The 17674-nt window shown below is 52.7% G+C and overlaps 2 protein-coding genes across 3 annotated transcripts in view; one reads left to right on the top strand and one right to left on the bottom strand.

Annotated features, from left to right (window-relative positions):
* Positions 1-22: 22 nt before the first annotated feature.
* On the bottom strand, positions 23-2915 carry VTN (vitronectin). The gene is made up of 8 exons (XM_002748356.7): positions 2787-2915; positions 2574-2693; positions 2206-2496; positions 1987-2126; positions 1596-1752; positions 1245-1397; positions 458-796; positions 23-220 (listed from the first exon to the last, which is right to left on the bottom strand). Exons 1-8 carry the CDS (start codon positions 2848-2850, stop codon positions 108-110), a joined length of 1377 nt encoding a protein of 458 aa, XP_002748402.2. The 5' UTR covers positions 2851-2915; the 3' UTR covers positions 23-107.
* A 1338-nt stretch (positions 2916-4253) lies between these two features.
* The window catches only part of SARM1 (sterile alpha and TIR motif containing 1), a 22671-nt gene continuing 9250 nt past the window's right edge, over positions 4254-17674 (top strand). For both annotated transcript variants that reach the window (XM_002748259.6, XM_035300970.3), the window contains exons 1-5: positions 4254-5076; positions 11906-12524; positions 14612-14824; positions 15092-15183; positions 15293-15528. In XM_002748259.6, the coding sequence (XP_002748305.3) occupies positions 4607-5076; positions 11906-12524; positions 14612-14824; positions 15092-15183; positions 15293-15528 (1630 nt within the window). In that variant the 5' untranslated portion in view covers positions 4254-4606. The remainder of the gene's footprint in view (positions 5077-11905; positions 12525-14611; positions 14825-15091; positions 15184-15292; positions 15529-17674) is intronic.

The raw sequence follows: 17674 nt of genomic DNA, 5'->3' as shown, positions 1-17674 counted from the left end.
AGTCAGGACAGTAGTCTTAAACTCATGGCTAAGGGACCTTTATTGGGCTGGGGGAAGGAGATTAGAGGAGGGAGCTACAGAGGGCCTGGCCATGTGGGCTCTGACTCCTACAGACGGCCAGGAGCTGGGCAGCCCAGCCAGTACTGAGCGATGGAGCGTGGGTAGGGAGGGTCCACAGTGTCCACTCGCCGTGTGCGAAGGTTGACTCGGTAGTACTTGTCTGGAAGAGAAGAAAGCAGAGGGTGTGTGAGGCCCAGCCAGTTCCTGCCCACTCTTTCTTTGAGAAGAAAGTCTAGGGTATCTTCCAGAAGGAAAAGTAAATATCCACCATGCAGTTAAGGACTCCTGGCCTGGCTTTCTGTGATCACTACCTGCAGCCTGTATTCAGCCCCTGTGGACCCGGGACAGCAAGGAAGACCCAAGCTAGACCAGCCTCGGGGGTGGCAGGGGCTCCTACCTCCAGAGAAGAAGAAGACAGTCTGGATGGGTTCACAGGTGGCAGGCACAAGCCAGTCCATCCCATCATAAGAGTTGATTCCCAAGTCACTTTCATCACTGGAGAATAAGGACAGCCAAGTAGCTCGGGATGGCCGGCGGGAGTTCTGCTGTTGGCCACGGCTACGACCTCGGCGTGAACGGTAGCCTTTGCGGTTGCGATGCTTAAACTTTTGCTTCTTGGCCAAGGAGGGGCGGGGTGCTATGCCTGAGACGTAGATGTGGCCAGCCATGGCTGCGTCCACTTGCTCTGGCACACCGTGCCACTCCTGGCTGATGAACTGGGGTTGTCTGGTACCAGCTGTGGCAGGGAAGGGGTGAATGAGAGGTCTTGGGGGTCTGAGTCTTGGCCCCTCCAGCAGGGCCATTAGAATTCATCTGCTGCACCTTGCCCAAAGACACACAGCAGCTAATGGCAGAGCCCAGCAGCCAGGCCTTTAATTCTCCGTCCAATGCCCTTCCCCCTGCACCCTCTCCATAGTGTCTCGACCCTAGGCCCCCTAAACTCCTCAGCCACAGCCCCTCCTCTGCTGGCTGTACCCTCAGCTGTGCTAGGCAAAGTCCAAGGTGTGGAGTCCAGGTGGAGCTGAGTTTCCCCCAGAAGGTCAACAGAAGCAAAGTCTAGCCTGAGCAAATAGCCTTTGATCGATAGCTCCACAACCACAGCCCCTCCAGCCAGCCTGGCTCTACCGCTACACAGGGGTTCCAGCCCTTTTGAGGGAGAAGCAAGACTTGCCCCCTCTCCATACCAGAGCTTCTACCCCAGAAGAGAAGCTCGAAGATGTCCTCCCAGCTGTCCCGCTGCATCATGGCAAACTGCTCAAACACTGCCGACAGGGAGCTGCCTTCACATTCCTCCCGACTGGGCTGGTGCTGGAACTGGTACTCCCAGTACTGTTTCCCTGAGGAGTGGGGTGGTGGGCATTAGGAGGGCTGGGCCAGAGCAAGACTGGAGGTCCCAGAGGCTGTTGAAGTTAGGAGCTCCCACCATGAGGTGGGGTAGGGGTTGGGCACACGCTGAGGCCTGTCCCCAGTGAAGTGTGAAAGGAATCTGAGACTGCTCTGAAACCTGCCCAGGCTCCCACCCGCCCCCTGGGTACCTTTGAAGAAGTAGACCTGCTCCCGGCCACTGTAACTATGGGCAGGGAGGGCCAAGGCTGCATCCACGTTGTCCGGAATGCCATCAAAGCCGTCAGAGATATTTCGGGGGTAACCAGGGTCCAGGACACCATCCTCAAAGCGCCAGTACTGACTACCCTAAGAGGGAGGGAAGGTGAAAGGAGGTATGCAGGGTGCTGACTGGGCACGAGGCAGAGTCTTTTGCCCTGAGGCAGCCGTTCCCAGCTCCAGGTTCTCTGCCCAGGACCTGGAGTCTTGGGACTGCCCTGTGCTCACAGAGCCCCCACAAGGTCCTGCAGGGCCCAGGTCTGGGAGCAATAGCTCTCAAACCCTCCCTACATGCTTTCTACCTTGACCCACAGCCCCTGGCACCTTGAAGAGGTAGGTCTTCCCCTGACAGTTGATGCGGGTGAAGGCGGCATCGATGGGGCCCTCAATGCCCCAGACATCTCGGATGAGCTTGGGGTATCCAGGCCTTACTGCCTTTTCATCCAGTTCATAGCAGTATTGCCCTAGAATGGAGGAGGTGGTGTGAGAGTGGGGATGCTCGTGGGGCAGACCCCCATCCCCAAGACCTGCCCTTGGAATCACCTCGGAAGGCAAAGAGGGAACCGTTTTTGAGGTCAGTGAAGGCATCAAAGGGTTTCCCGCTGCACAGCTCCTCCTCTGCTAGGGTCTCAGAGGCCCCTTGATCAAGGGTATCAAGGCTTGAGGTCATAACAGGTGGGTGCTCAGGATGCCCTTCAGGCTGGGCCTGGAGGTCATGGGTCATGGAGGGCCCTCCTGGCTGTGGATGCGTGGTGGTGGTGTTTTTGTTCTCCTCATCATAGTCACTGACCCCGTACTCATCCTCCGGCATGACAAACACATCCCCACGAGTCACTGCAGAGAGAGTGGAGGATAGTGAGTCTCCAGCTGCAGGGAGGACCCCAGCCTACCCGCCTGGGCTCTGAACACACCTTGGGGCTTGCACTCAGTCATATAGTCCATGCAGCAGCTCTGGTAGTAAGAGCAGAGCTCGTCACACTGACACTTCTTGTCGGGGTTGAAGCCCTCGGTGCAGCGATACTTGCAGGAGTCTATGAGAAAGGGGTGTCAGTCGGTGCCACCAAGCCCGGGCCACCCTCGCCCACCCTACATAGATTCAGACAGCCGCCAACACCCTCCTGTACCTTGGTCAGCCAGAGCAACCCATGCCAGCAGGGCCAGCATGAGAAGGGGTCTCAGGGGTGCCATGACGGGGCTTCTAGCTCAGTGGCTGGCGAGCTGGGCTCTGATCTCCCTGAGGTCTCTGCTCTGATGCCTGAGGAAGGGAGGGAGAGGCAGAGACAGGGAGGGAGGGGACTGGAGAAGAGGAAATGCCTTTTCTGCCTCTCTGTTTGCTCAACCTCCAGCCCATCCCCCTCTGCCCTCCTCCGGCAGCTGCTGCAGCTAAGGGTCACATTCCTGAAACACTGGGTCTGGGAGAGCTGGGAGATAAGACCTTTGCCAAGCTGAGAATCATTAGGTCATCAGAAGAGGGAATTAGCACAGTGGGTCTGGAGGGCAGAAAGAAGGATCACTGGGCAACAGCTTTATCTCTCTGAGTCTTAGTTCATTTCAGTAAAGTGGGACAAACAAAGCCTTGCCTCATGGGGTGTCGGGAGACTACATAAACTAGAGCAGACAAAATGCCCAGTAGCTGGAGCAGCCACAAATTCCTTCTCCAAAAACGGCTATTGATCCATGATTGTTTGATCAGACACATCCCTGGTTGGGTGTTCATTTGCTATTGTTTATTTAGGGCAGAATAAGGGAGTGGGAGGAGAAATTGTAAGCACCCTGGGGAATTTTCTTTTTTAGCATAAAAGAACAAAGTTTTATTTCTGGGTTCTTCTCTTGGGTGCATCAATCTCCCCAGGCTGGAAATTTGGGTAAATATCAACCCTCTGGACTGGATTTGATTTCTGAGTCTTTTCACTTATTCTGAGCAGGCCACTCCCTGTCCCCAGCCTCAGTCTCCCCATCTGTAAAGAGTGGGCTTGTTCAGCACACTTTTAGGCTCTCAAGAGAAATATGATCCCTCTACCTGGAAAGTGCCCTCTGGCACAAAACACCTAACTTTGTGCCCAATTTAAGGTATCCACAGAACTTCTGAAGCCCTCCCATCACCTGAAGGAAGTGATGCTAAGATTTTAGCTGACGTTTTCTGTTCTGTAATCAGAGGGAATTTTGATTTTGGCCAATCTCTTCACCATGGGCTTCAGTCCCGTCATCTGTGGAATGGACACCAATCCCCACCTGATAGGCATGTTATGAGGTTTCGCTGAGAAACAGGCATAAAAGGGTCTTAAGAGTTATGATGATTGCTTTAACCATTTAGTAGGGAGGGGGCACACAGCGGAGTTGCTCCCACGTACCGGTGTCACAGGGGGCGGGGGGAGAACTGAGACCGTCCTCTCACTCTCCACCCCCTTAGTCCAAGTCCAGCGCAGAGAGAGGCGGCTGCTACTGAGGGGCTGGGGGAGGTTGGCCGGGGCGTGGGCGTGGCTGTGACTGGGGCGGCTTGGGGGTGGGGCTGCCCAGGCAGTGGGAGGAGCCCTGCGGGACCCAGAGGCGGGGCGTCGCGCGGCGACTCCGGGGCGTGGCTGCTGCTGAGCATCTCCCAGCCCCAGAGGAGCTCCTGCCGGGGCCACGCTTTGTTCCAGCCGCCGCCTCCTCTACCTTCCGGCGTCCAGAGCCATCCCTCGCCTCCTCGCTCTCTCCTTTCGTCCACTCCCTGCATCTGGGTCCGCATCACCTTTGCTAACCGCTGAGCCCCCGACCCCGCCCTCACTCCTGCCCCAAACTTCTGGCCGGCGCCCTTGCCTGGTACCCTTGTCTCCATTCCACTTCCTCCATCTTCTTCTCCCGAACCCTCTGGGGTTTGGGAGGGTTCTCTTTTCCCAAAGCCGGGGTTTCTCCGAGCGCCCCTAGCCTCCAGGCCGGGGATGTCCCTCGCAGTCCCGCGCCCATGGTCCTGACGCTGCTCCTCTCCGCCTACAAGCTGTGTCGCCTCTTCGCCATGTCGGGCCCCCGGCCGGGCGCCGAGCGGCTGGCAGTGCCAGGGCCGGATAGGAGCGGTGGCGCGGGCCCTTGGTGGGCTGCGGGCAGCCGCGGGCCCCGAGAAGTGTCGCCGGGGGCAGGGGCCGAGGTGCAGGACGCCCTGGAGCGCGCGCTGCCGGAGCTACAGCAGGCGTTGTCTGCGCTGAAGCAGGCGGGCGGCGCGCGGGCCGTGGGCGCAGGCCTGGCCGAGGTCTTCCAGCTGGTGGAGGAGGCCTGGCTGCTGCCAGCCGTGGGCCGCGAAGTGGCCCAGGGTTTATGTGACGCCATCCGCCTGGACGGCGGCCTCGACCTGCTGTTGCGGCTGCTGCAGGCGCCGGAGCTGGAGACGCGTGTGCAGGCCGCACGCCTGCTGGAGCAGATCCTGGTGGCTGAGAACCGGTGAGCGCGCCGGGCCAGGGTGGGGAAAGCGTCGTGTGGTGTTGACTGTCAAGCGCCTGGGTCTCCCGTGTGTCTCGCGCCGTGCCTTTGCCTGCCTAACCTCTCAGCCTGTGTGTTTTACAAATGAGGAAACTAAGACTTGGGAAAGTTTAGTGACTTGCCCAGTGGGTCACGGTGAACTAATGGTGCAGCCAAAATTTACTCCCAGGGCTAGTGGGGTGAGGAATGGAGTTGCGGACAGGAGCCCGTCCCTGGCTCTATGGATGGAGATGGCATTCTACTGCGAATTCTCCCTCTCCCTTGCAAGCCCACAGCTCTCCTGCCCACTGGCTTGGGTGCCCTTCTATGACACCTTCCCTCCCCATCATCCCATCCCTGTCCCACTGGGAGAAGAAGGGAACACAATGCTCAGAAAAGAGGGAGGGAGACTTCTCCTTTCCCTCCTCCCCAGCACTCAGCAATGAGAACTGGCCTGAGGCTGCCTTACTCCCTTCTTGCTGCCCCAATCCACCTTCTGCTACATCCTTCATTCTGGTTCTCCTAACAGGCCAGACATGATCTCATTCTGCGGCTGCTGATGGGGAACAGAAAGTTTTCTGCTGGGAGGCTTGGGGGGGCGGCAGGGCGGGGAAAGGATACCGGAGTGCAGAGCCAGGCAGGGACCAGGCAGAGTGTGTGTTCTCTCCCTCCGCCCCACTTAGCACCAAGATGCAGCAAGAGGGTCAAACAGGCCTGTTGCCACTCTTGCATGTCTCTTGGGATCTCTCCTGGAATATGAAGACATCCGAGGATTCACTTTCCCTCCCTTCTGATGCCAGAGCAGACCAAGCTGTCACACTCCAGTCTCACGCTGAAGTCTGAAGCTTCTCAAGCTTAGAAGTTTTTGGAAGAGTCACTTTCAGCTCATGCAGCTCTCACAAGTGTGAAGGGAGTGGGTTAGGGGTGTTTTCCTTGCCATTTCAAACAGAAAAAATTACCTTGTGATTGGTGGAAATGATACAACTGTCAAAAATGCATGAATGTAGGCCAGGCACGGTGGCTCACGCCTATAATCCCAGCACTTTGGGAGGCCGAGGCGGGTGGATCACGAGGTCAAGAGATCGAGACCATCCTGGTCAACGAGGTGAAACCCCATCTCTACTAAAAATACAAAAATTAGCTGGGCATGGTGGTGCACGCCTGTAGTCCTAGCTATTCAGGAGGCTGAGGCAGGAGAATTGCTTGAACCCAGAAGCGGAAGTTGTGGTGAGCCGAGATTATGCCATTGCACTCCAGTCTGGGTAACAACAGAGAAACTCTGTCTCCAAAAATAAATAAATAAATGCATTAATGTAGTAGTTTAGGTTGGGAGACCAAGATAGGGTTCTGCTTATTTGGCAAGCCATTAACCTCCCGTCTGATATCCGGTGTAGTGATGGAGATAGGCCATGAATTTGGAGGGGGTAGCAAATAGAATATGTGCTCACTGGGTGTGGTGGGGTCAAAGCTGGTGGGTGTGCTATACAGGCTTGATATATAGAGTCAGGTAGCTCTAACTAGAATCCCTGGAGAGTGAGTACAGCCAGCACCCCAAGGAGAGGACGGCTGCAATATGCGAATAGTACTGCTAAGTCTCAGGGTTAAAAATGACAATCCTCACCTGGTGTAGAGTTACTGAGAGAAGAGTCACTAACCAGTGTCCCTGGTCCCAAGAAACATCACGCTGGTTGCTTCAGTACCAAGGACAGAGCACAGTGTGCCAGGTTGGCATCACAGTCCTTCCAAAGAAAGGAAGGGTCCCTGCTGGGCACGGTGGCTCACAACTATGGGAGGCCAAGGTAGGTGGATCACCTGAGGTCAGTAGTTCAAGACTAGCCTGACCAACATAGTGAAACCCCATCTCCACTAAAAAATACAAAAATTAGCTGGGCATGGGAGGTGGAGGTTGCAGTGAGCCGAGATAGTGCCATTGCACCCCAACCTGGGCAACAGAGCCAGACTCTGTCTCAAAAAAAAAAAATCCAAAAAATTTTTTTAGACTGAGTCTTGCTCTGTTGCCCAGGCTGGAGTGCAGTGGCACGATCTTGGCTCACTGAAACCTCTGCCTCCCGGCTCAAGCGATTGTCATGTCTCAACCTCCCAAGTAGTTGGGATTACAGGCACCTGCTATGACACCCAGTTAATTTTTATATTTTTAATGGAGACAGGGTTTCACCATGTTGGCGAGGCTGGTCTTGAACTCCTGACCTCGGCCTCCCAAAGTGCTGGAATTACAGGCATGAGCCACCGCACCCGGCCACATTAGATATTTCTTAAGCACATCCTTGCTCTGATATTCTAAGAATTTATGTAGTCAGGTGTTTGGAAGCACAAAGTGAAGATGAAGGATCTTGAACTCTGGAAACAGGCAGATCTGGCTTCAGATCTCAGCTGTGCCTCTCAGAAGCTGTGTGGCTCTGGGCATGTCATGTAACCTCTCTGAGTTTTGGCTTTTTCATTGGTAAAAGGAGTAACTGGGCCAGGTGAGGTAGCTCATGCCTATAATCCCAGTGCTTTAAGAGACTGAAGTGGGAGGATAGCTTGAGCCCAGCAGTTTGAGACCATCCAGGGCAAGATAATGAAATCCTGTCTCTACAAAGTAAAAAAAAAAAAAAAAATCAGCCAGACATAGTGGCACATACCTGTAGTCCCAGCTATTCAGTCGGCTAAGTTGGGAAGATTGCTTGAAACTAGGAGGTCAAGGCTGCAGTGATCTATGATCATGCCACTGCACTCCAGCCTGGGTGACAAAGTGAGACCCCCATCTCAAATTAAAAAAATATATACAAGAGTAGGAAATAGCTGTCGTTCCAGCTGCCTCTGTGGGTGATTAGGACCCATCTGTTTTTTGAAGATGGGCTGCAGAGAAGTTGTGGGGTCAACTTAGGAAATCTGTGCCAGCCTAAGGCATGTTTGGGACTCAGCTAGGTTCTGCAGTGGACATAAAATCACATGCAGTATGGTCACTGTGGTGCCCGCTGGCCAAGGACTCTGTTGCTGGCTGGACCTCTACCTCTTTGTCACCTGTGGAGGACATCTTTTTTTTTTTTTTTTTTAGACCCAGTCTAGCTCTGTAGCCCAAGCTGGAGTGCAGTGGCGTGATCTCGGCTCACTGCAACCTCCACCTCCCAGGTTCGAGAGATTCTCCTTCCTCCCAAATAACTGGAATTACAGGCACCTGCCACCATGCCTGGCTATTTTTTGTATTTTTAGTATAGATGGGGTTTCACTGTGCTGGCCAGACTAATATCGAACTCCTGACCTCGCAATCCACCCCTCTTGGCCTCCCAAAGTGCTGGGATTACAAGCCACAAGGCACCACGCCCAGCCTTTTTTTTTTTTTTGAGATGCTGTCTCACTATGTCATTCAGGCTGGAGTACAGTGGTGCAACCTCTGCTCACTGCAACCTCTGCTACCTGGTTTCAAATGATTCTGCTGCCTCAGCCTCCCGAGTAGCTAGGATTACAAGCATACACCACTACACCTGGCTAATTTTTGTATTTTTAGTAGAGACAAGGTTTTGCCATGTTGGCCAGGCTGAACTCGAACTCCTGACCTCAAGTGATCCACCTACCTCAGCTTCCCAAAGTGCTGGGATTACAAGCATGAGCCACTGCTCCTGGTCACCTATGGAGGACATCATTTGTGGAGGTCAGTAAGGCAGGAAGCCTGAACCTCTACCAGGATATAGCAACTCTCCCACCTGCTCAGCTGGCCTCCAAGTTCTCTCTGTTGGATCTCTCCTTCCCACCACAGCCAGAGTGAAGTTTCTAAAATCCAAACATGACCAGATCACTCCCCTCCCTGAAAGTTTTCAGTGGCTTCCCTTTGACATCAAGGTAAAGTACAAATGCCTTGAGATGGCTCAAAACACCCCTAGGTCTGATTGCTTTTCACACTCTCCCCTTGAATCTTCTGCCTCAGCTATGGAAGTGTGGACAGCTTCTCAAGCGCACCAGCTCTCTGACACCTCCAAGTCTTTGTATACATCTGTGCCTGAAATGCAGTCTCCCCCTCTCCTCCTGACTAATGCCCCCATTATTCTTTTGCCCTAACTCCACAGGGAACCATTCAACATATCTAATGTGTATCTTTCTATCTGTGTTCTGCTAAAATCTTTAAATCTTTATTCTGGGTTTTGTGTGCATGTATTTTTAATGTATACAAATGATGCTGTGTCACATGGCACATTCTATTTACTTTTTCCCACCCAGTGTTGAGTTTTGTTGGTTCGATTTGGTTTTGGGGTTTTGGTTTTTTTGAGACAGGGTCTTTGTTCTCAGGCTGGAGTGCAGTGCCCCAATCACCACTTGCTGTAGCCTCAACGTACTGGGCTCCAACTATCATCCTTCATCCTGCCTCAGCCTCCCGGGTAGCTACAGGCCTGTGCCACCATACTTGGCTAAGTTTTTGGCTTTGTAGAGATGGGGGTTTTGCTACGTTGCCCTGGCTATGTTGTCCAGGTTCATGTTGCTGTGTTATCACCCGCTCAGCCACTTCTACCTCCCCCAAAATCCTCCAGAAGGGGCACCTGCCCATGTTAGTTACCTGACTCTCCCCAGGCTTGATACTGATTGCCTCCAACTTCCTGGCATCACAAATGACACTGTAGTGAACACCCATGTACTTTTGTCTATCTATATGACAATCTCTTTGGGAGAGGTTGCCTGTATTGCTCAGCTTCTAATTTTGCCCATCTAACAGGCATAAAGTGGTAGCTGGTTTTCCATTTGTTTGTTTTTTGGCAGTGAACATTTTATTCAGGGCATGCGTATGGAGAGTGGTTAGGGACAAAGGAGAGTAGGAATGACCTTTGAAATAAAATGAAATGATTTCGGTGAAGAAACTCTAGGGAAGGGTAATTTCCCCCATTTAGATCATTTTAAGAAAGAAAATGACAGATAAGGTTTTTGCTCTATGGAACTAACAAACAAGTAGACTATTAATGCAATATCAGATATTAAATGCTCTGAAAACAATCAAGTAGGGCAATGAGTTAGAAAGTGATGGGAAAAGCCTTTGATTGGATGATTGGAAGGAGGTAGCATTGGGGCAGACACTGGAATGATGAACCATGAAGACGATTTTGTTGAAGAACATTTCAGGTACTGATAGCCATTGTTTTAACTTTCATTTCTCTGATTTCTAATGAGTTAGAGCATCTCTTTATCTGTTTGTTCAAATTTGCATTTCCTCTTTTGTCAATTGCCTGGGGTTTTGTTTGTTTGTTTGTTTGTTTTGAGACGGAGTCTCACTCTGTCACCCAGGCTAGAGTGCAGTAGTGTGATCTCAGCTCACTGTAACCTACACCTCCTGGGTTCAAGCAATTCTCCTGCCTCAGCCTCCTGAGTAGCTAGGATTACAGGCATGTGCCACCACACTCGGCTAATTCTTTTGTATTTTTAATAGAGACGGGGTTTCACCATATTAGCCAGGCTGGTTTCAAACTCCTGATCTTATGATCTGCCCGCCTCGGCCTCCCAAAGTGCTAGGATTACAAGTTTGAGCCACCATGCCCAGCCTCAATTGCCTGTTTATGTCGTTTACCCATTTTCTTTTGAATTTACTATCTTTTCCTTGTTGATGTGAATCTTTGCTGATATATTCTACATATAAACCCCTCGTTGATTTTTTTTTCTTTTCTTTTGGAGTTTTCTCTCTCTTGCTCTCTCTTTTTTGTTTGGTAGACACGGGGTCTTGCTTTGTTGTCCAGGCTGGCCTCCATGTGCCAGGCATCGCGCCAAGCACTCTATATGGCTTATCTCATTAGTTAAGGTTAGTGCTGGGATTACAGGCATGAACCACCTTGCCCAGCCTGGTTTTATATTTTCCCTTGTTGGTTTTGGACATTGCAATACCTCTGACATTCTTTCTATTCCTCAAACATGCCACCTCCTCCGCCCTCAGGCCTTCATCCTTGCTCTCTCTCTGCCTGTTATCCTCTTCCCAGATATTTGCATGCAGAGGTTTCTCCACATTAAGCTCTCAGATGTCACCTCTTCACCCCTCCTCCAGGCACACTCTATTACATCATCTTGTTTTGCTAGCGCCAAGGCCCTATCACGAGGATCTGGTTCACTCATTGTTTCCTGTCTATGTCTTCCTTCATCGCCCTGAGGATAAGCTTCAGCCAGTCTTAGTTAAACCTCAGCCCCCAGTGCAGTGCCTGGCACACGTGAGGTCCTCAGGAAACATTTCCTGAATGAATGAATAGATGTGCCATAGTCATGGGCCATGGAGTGAGGGAAAGGCAAGGCTAAGAGTGGTGTGCTTCAAGTGACACTTAACGACAAGTTAATGTTTGTTTTTACCACGTGCCAGGCATTGTGCCAAGCACTCTATATGGCTTATCTCGTTAGTCCTGATAATAGTCCTATAAGGCAGGTATTCCTATTCTCTATGTATGAGATAAGGAAACCAAGGTAGAGAGATAAAAGAAGCTGCCCAAAGTTTGGTCTCCTTTATCCCAGTTAGAAAACGGGCTGAGAAGAAACCAGGACCCAGGGAATCTGCTCCTGAGCTGAGGCTCTCAGACACCACACATACTGCCTCTCTAGGGAAGAAGGGAGGGGGAGAACGGCTGTGGCCAGGATAGATCACCCTTAGAATCGCAGAAATGAGGTCCTCCCAGGGAAGGCGATGAAGGTGGGGAGCGGGGAGGAGGTGAGGGCAGGGAGCAGGGAGGGGAATGCTCTCCCTTATATGAGGCCCGTGAAGCCCAGAGAGGGTCAGTGACCAGGCCCCAAATGGGCAAGCCAAGCTTCCCACGGTGGGGCAGTTCCACCGCCCCCTTTCACTCTCTCTGGGCAGGGACCGCGTGGCGCGCATCGGGCTGGGCGTGATCCTGAACCTGGCGAAGGAGCGTGAACCCGTGGAGCTGGCGCGGAGCGTGGCAGGCATCTTGGAGCACATGTTCAAGCACTCAGAGGAGACGTGCCAGAGGCTGGTGGCGGCCGGCGGCCTGGACGCGGTGTTGTACTGGTGCCGCCGCACTGACCCCGCGCTGCTGCGCCACTGCGCGCTGGCGCTGGGCAACTGCGCGCTGCACGGGGGCCAGGCGGTGCAGCGACGCATGGTGGAGAAGCGCGCAGCCGAGTGGCTCTTCCCTCTCGCCTTCTCCAAGGAGGACGAGCTGCTTCGGCTGCACGCCTGCCTCGCGGTAACGGTGTTGGCGACTAACAAGGAGGTGGAGCGCGAGGTAGAACGCTCGGGCACGCTGGCGCTCGTGGAGCCGCTTGTGGCCTCTCTGGACCCTGGCCGTTTCGCCCGCTGTCTGGTGGACGCCAGCGACACAAGCCAGGGCCGCGGGCCGGACGATCTGCAGCGCCTCGTGCCGCTGCTCGACTCTTCCCGCTTGGAGGCGCAGTGCATCGGGGCTTTCTACCTCTGCGCCGAGGCTGCCATCAAGAGCCTGCAAGGCAAGACCAAGGTGGGTGCAGGTTTGGGATTGGGTGGATCAGGGGTTAGAGAGCCTCTGGGAAATTTTCCCAGAGGGAGTCACATTTAACCGGGAGTTGAAATACACATCAGAATTATGTGAAGCAAGACAAGGAGGGGGCCAGTCATTATGGCCTTGAAGGCAAATCCCAAAGTTTGGACTTGGTTTGGTTTGGGGGGCAAGAGGAAAACACTGAGAAGTTTTTAAGCAGGAGCCACTTGTGTTTTACAAAGATCATCCTAGCTGCAGTGTGGAAAGGGGCTTGGCAAGGGTGAGGTTGGAGGCAAGGCCACCCAATAAAAGACTATGACTTCCAGCAGTGGACGTTGGGGGCAGGGGGAGAATTAAGATGGTGAAGACTGGGATGTCAGCAGTGGCAGAGAGCAGATTCAAGAGATGTTTAAGAGATGTAGTTAGCACGTGGTGTCTGGGAGAAGGAGAGAGAGGATCTGAGGATGACTCCTGGCCATGAACATAGGCAATGAATAAGGCGAACTGGGTGAGCAACAGGTGGAGGTGGGAGAGGGGAAGAAAGTGAGTTCTGCTGGACATATGGAGAGATGCCCTGCTGGAGAGCTTCAGTGGGTAGTTTAGCCTTTGGAGTCTGGAGTCTGGGAAGATGGCTGCTGGAGACAGAGGCTTGAGGCTTGGGACAAGACATCAGAGTGTCAGCCAGATAACATCCACTGGAGTCCCAAGGGGTCCTCATGTCCAGGTCTAATCCACCAGTGACCTTTGCCCACTGCTTTAACTTGCTGTGTTAGCTTGAGCGCCTGGCTTCCTCTCTCTGGGCCTCTATTTTGACCTCATTTTTATCCTCTGGAAAATTCAGTGAATTGGACCACAGCAGCAGTTCTTACCCTGGATGTGGGAATGATAGTTTTAGCACCAAAAGTTTTTGGATTGTTCTTTCTGGAAACAGAGTTCTGCTATATTGCCCAGGCTGGCATCAAACTCCCTTGGGAGAAGGGAACTCAAAGAAGGGAAGTGGCTGAGGCAGGAGAATCATGTGAACCTGGAAAGTGGAGGTTGCGGTGAGCCGGAATCGCACCACTGCACTCCAGCCTGGGCTACAGAGTGAGACTCTGTCTCAAAAAAGAAAAAGAGAAAGAAGACTGCTATGTTAGGGGGTGTTTGGGGGTCACTGGGTCCAGTGTTCTAGGAACTGCTGATTCTTCTCTCTGCACTCCAAAGTTGGGCCAAGGAGGACTTGCTCTATAAGGCAGCTCATTCTGCTTTGGGAGAAGGGAACTCAGAGAAGTAGGGTATGAGAACCCCAAGGACTGGATCTGGGCAGCAACCATGATCACCAGTGTGTCACCCCTTTCCCACTGAGGCCAAGCGAGTCCAGTTCAACAAAGATACCTTGAGTCCCACTGTGTCCTTCATTGTGCCAGATACAGGGCTCCAGTAGTGACTGAGACATGTCCTCAGCTTATGCTCCAGTGGAAGTTGCATCGTTAACTAGGGACAGTGGCATTCAGAGTGTGGCATAAGTCCCAATTAGAGGTGTGGGCCAGGATATGGGGGAATCAAAGCAGGCTGCATGGAGGAGGCGCTAATCAATTTGGATTCCGATGGATGAGTAGGATTTCCGTGGATTAGTAGGATTCCTACCAGCAGGCTGGAAGAACTAATGGTTTAGAAACATCATGGGTCAAGACCCAGAGGTGTGAAAGCCTTGGGGTGTGTGTATGTGTATGTGTGTGGGTGTGTGATGTGTGGGCTGGTGGAAGGTGAGGTGACCTGGGAGTGGTGGGCAGCTGCACTGTGCCCTGCCTGGCAGCCATGCTGAGAGCTCAACTTTTATTCCAGGGCTGGTGGATGCTGTAGAAGGGATATGAAGGAGGGATATGCCCCTCTGCCTTCAGCCTATCCTGAGTCAGGACCTGTTCAAGAATTCAGAGTATTTCAGGAGCGGGGAATCAGCAGGACTCCTGACTTAGTGGCTGAAGGCGGGGTCAGGGCAGGTGGTGGGACTTTGGGTGGTGAGAAGAGACAAGGAGGAGGACTGGGAACGTATGGGGGCAGCTGGAGAGCTGGTGGAGCCTAGAGTCCTCGCCCCACTCCCTCCCCAGGTGTTCAGCGAAATCGGCGCTGTCCAGAGTCTGAAACGCCTCGTTTCCTACTCCACCAATGGCACTAAGTCGGCGCTGGCGAAGCGTGCGCTGCGCCTGCTGGGCGAGGAGGTGCCGCGGCCCATCCTGCCCTGCGTGCCCAGCTGGAAGGAGGCTGAGGTCCAGACGTGGCTGCAGCAGATCGGCTTCTCCCAGTACTGCGAGAGTTTCCGGGTAGAGCCGCTGGGGGCCACCTCCCCCAAGTCAGAGTGGGCGCCCTGGGCACAGGGACTGCGTCCACTCCAGGCCTCGCACTCCCGCGGCGCCAGGGTGGCTTTTGGGGGTGGAGAGCCTGTATGCAGCCACCCTCGGGGTCACTCGGCTCTAATCTGGGTCCCGTTCACCTCCTCCGCGCCATCTCCAGTTCTTCCGTTACATCTTGGGCTCGAGGTCCAGGGGCGGAAAAGCGGAGCCCTTCCTGACACCTGCCTCCTCTCCCAGGAGCAGCAAGTGGACGGTGACCTGCTTCTGCGGCTCACAGAGGAGGAACTCCAGATCGACCTGGGCATGAAATCGGGCATCACGCGCAAGAGGTACGGAGCCTCCTGCCCGCCCGACCCCAGCCGGGTTTAAATAACCGTCCACTCCGCCCGCAGCCCGTGGGAGTCCGGACCTCAGCATCTTCTCCTCCATGGGGTGCAGGTTCTTCAGGGAGCTCACGGAGCTCAAGACCTTCGCCAACTATGCTACGTGCGACCGCAGCAACCTGGCAGACTGGCTGGGCAGCCTGGACCCGCGCTTCCGCCAGTACACCTACGGCCTGGTCAGTTGCGGCTTGGACCGCTCCCTGCTGCACCGTGTGTCCGAGCAGCAGTTGCTGGAGGACTGCGGCATCCGCCTGGGCGTGCACCGCTCCCGCATCCTCACGGCTGCCAGAGGTCAGCCCGCACACACGCGACCCCGCTTCAGCCGCGGCCCGGGAAGGGTGAGGGGAGACACGGGGTGGAGCCTCCCAGCCTCACTGTGGATTGATTGAGCACAAACGTGGGTCAGACTGGGCTCTGAGGATATAAAGATGAATATGTTGCACTTTGCCCCAAGAAGTTCCCAGCCTAGACTGGCGCAGTGGCACTCACCTGTAATCCCAACACTTTCGGAGGCCGAGGTGGGCAGATCACTTGAGGTCAGGAGTTCGAGACCAGCCTGACCAACATGGAGAAATCCAGTCTCTACTGAAAATACAAAATTAGCTGGGCATGGTGGCGCATGCCTATAATATCAGCCACTCGGGAGGCTGAAGCAGAATCACTTGAACCTGGAAGGTGGAGGTTGTGGTGAGCTGAGATTTCGCCATTGCACTCCAGCTTGGGCAGCAAGAGCAAAACTCAGTCTCTGAGGCAGGTAGGCGGTGGGAGGGAGGGAGGTATTAAACAGGCAGGTGGCCTCGGCAGGAAGCATGCCCAGGTCTCCAGTGGGAGTACAGAGGAAGCCCAGCCCACCCTATCCACCCAGGTCTAGATTTCAGAGAGGACAGGATGCCTGGCCAAGTCTTAGAAGATGCACTAACCAAAAAAGTGGCAACAGGAAGGGCAGCCCAGGCAGAGGCGGCAGCCAATGGAAGTATAGTGGGATATATAGGTGGGAAGGGTGTGTGCGTGTGTGTGTTATCCTATTGGCCAATAGCTTACAAAATTTGGGTCTAGAGGTGGTTTAGAGTGAATTCTAGGGCTCTAGCCACCCTCCTTATATGCTAATTTATTTTAACTTACTAATTTACTACTTAGCTAATCTTTATTGTCAATTACCAGGGACTCTATTAAGTTTTTAAGATATTATCTCATAAATGTCTACATTGATTCTATGCAGTGAGTGTTCGATTTTTTAAATCAACCTTAAAGAACTCTTTAAAGAATAAAAAGAAGAAGTGTCCAGAGGACTGGGCACCATGGCTCATGCCTGTAATTCTAGCAGTTTTCGAAGCCAAGTCAGGTGGATCGCTCAAGTCCAAAGTTTAAGACCAGCCTGGGCAACGTGGTGAAAGCCTGTCTCTACTAAAAGTACAAAAAATTAGCTGTGCGTGGTGGCACACGCCTGTAGTCCCAACTACTTGGGAAGCTGAGGTGGGAGGATGACCTGAGCCCAGAAAGTTAAGGCTGCAGTGAACTGTGATCAGGTCACTGCTCTCCATCCAGTCTGGCAGCGGGAGTGAGACCCTATCTCAAAAAGAAAACAAGTGTCAGTTTGAGTTTTGAAAGACATCTGTGTGATCCCTCCAGCAAAATGGAAGATATAGAATACTTCCATCGTCGGTGTTCATTTTAAAGATAACTAACTAAAATGTTAGTTTTTTAAACAAATATTTTTTTAAAAAAAGAATTCAAATACGTTTCCCACAGTCATAAAAGTCATTAGATGGCAAAACTGGGACTTGAGCCATTGTCTTTCTGCTTCATAAACAAACAAATGTTGTCTGTGAGTGTTATGTCTAAATATTAAAAGAAGATGAATTCTTTTCATTATATCTATTCATTCAGCAATTACGGACTAAGCACCCACAAGACAAAAGGGACTGGGCTTTGGCTGTATTCTTATGCTTCAAACAAAGCAGGTCGGCTTTTATTATTTTTACATTACAGCTCCCAATAAAACTTCAAGATTTCTTATGTATTTAAGACAAGATCTCACTCTGCCACCCAGGCTGGAGTGCAGTGGCACAATCACAACCCACTGAAGCCTCAACCTCCCAGGCTCAAGCGATTCTCCCACCTCAGCTCCCAAGTAGCTGGGACCACAGGTGCGCAACACCACGCCCAGTTAATTTTTGTAATTTTTGTAGAGACAGGGTTTCACCATGTTGCCCAGGCTGTTCTCAAACTCCTGGCCTCCTCCCACCCCGGCCTCCAAAAGTGTTGGGATTATGGGCATGAGCCACCACACCAGGCACAAGATTTCATTTTTAAACAACAGGAAAGTCCTGGGGCAAAAATAGCTTACAAAAAATAAGTTTGTATAGGGAGTAGGGAGCCATGCTTAGTTTTTAAGTGGGGCCAGTGACACGCTCAGGTTTGGATTTTGGAAAGATGC

The sequence above is a fragment of the Callithrix jacchus genome, chromosome 5 (assembly GCF_049354715.1).
Source record: "Callithrix jacchus isolate 240 chromosome 5, calJac240_pri, whole genome shotgun sequence".
In the NCBI taxonomy this organism is placed as follows: Eukaryota; Metazoa; Chordata; class Mammalia; order Primates; family Cebidae; genus Callithrix; species Callithrix jacchus.
Note: the sequence above shows the minus strand (reverse complement) of the source record. Positions and strands in the feature narration are given on the sequence as shown.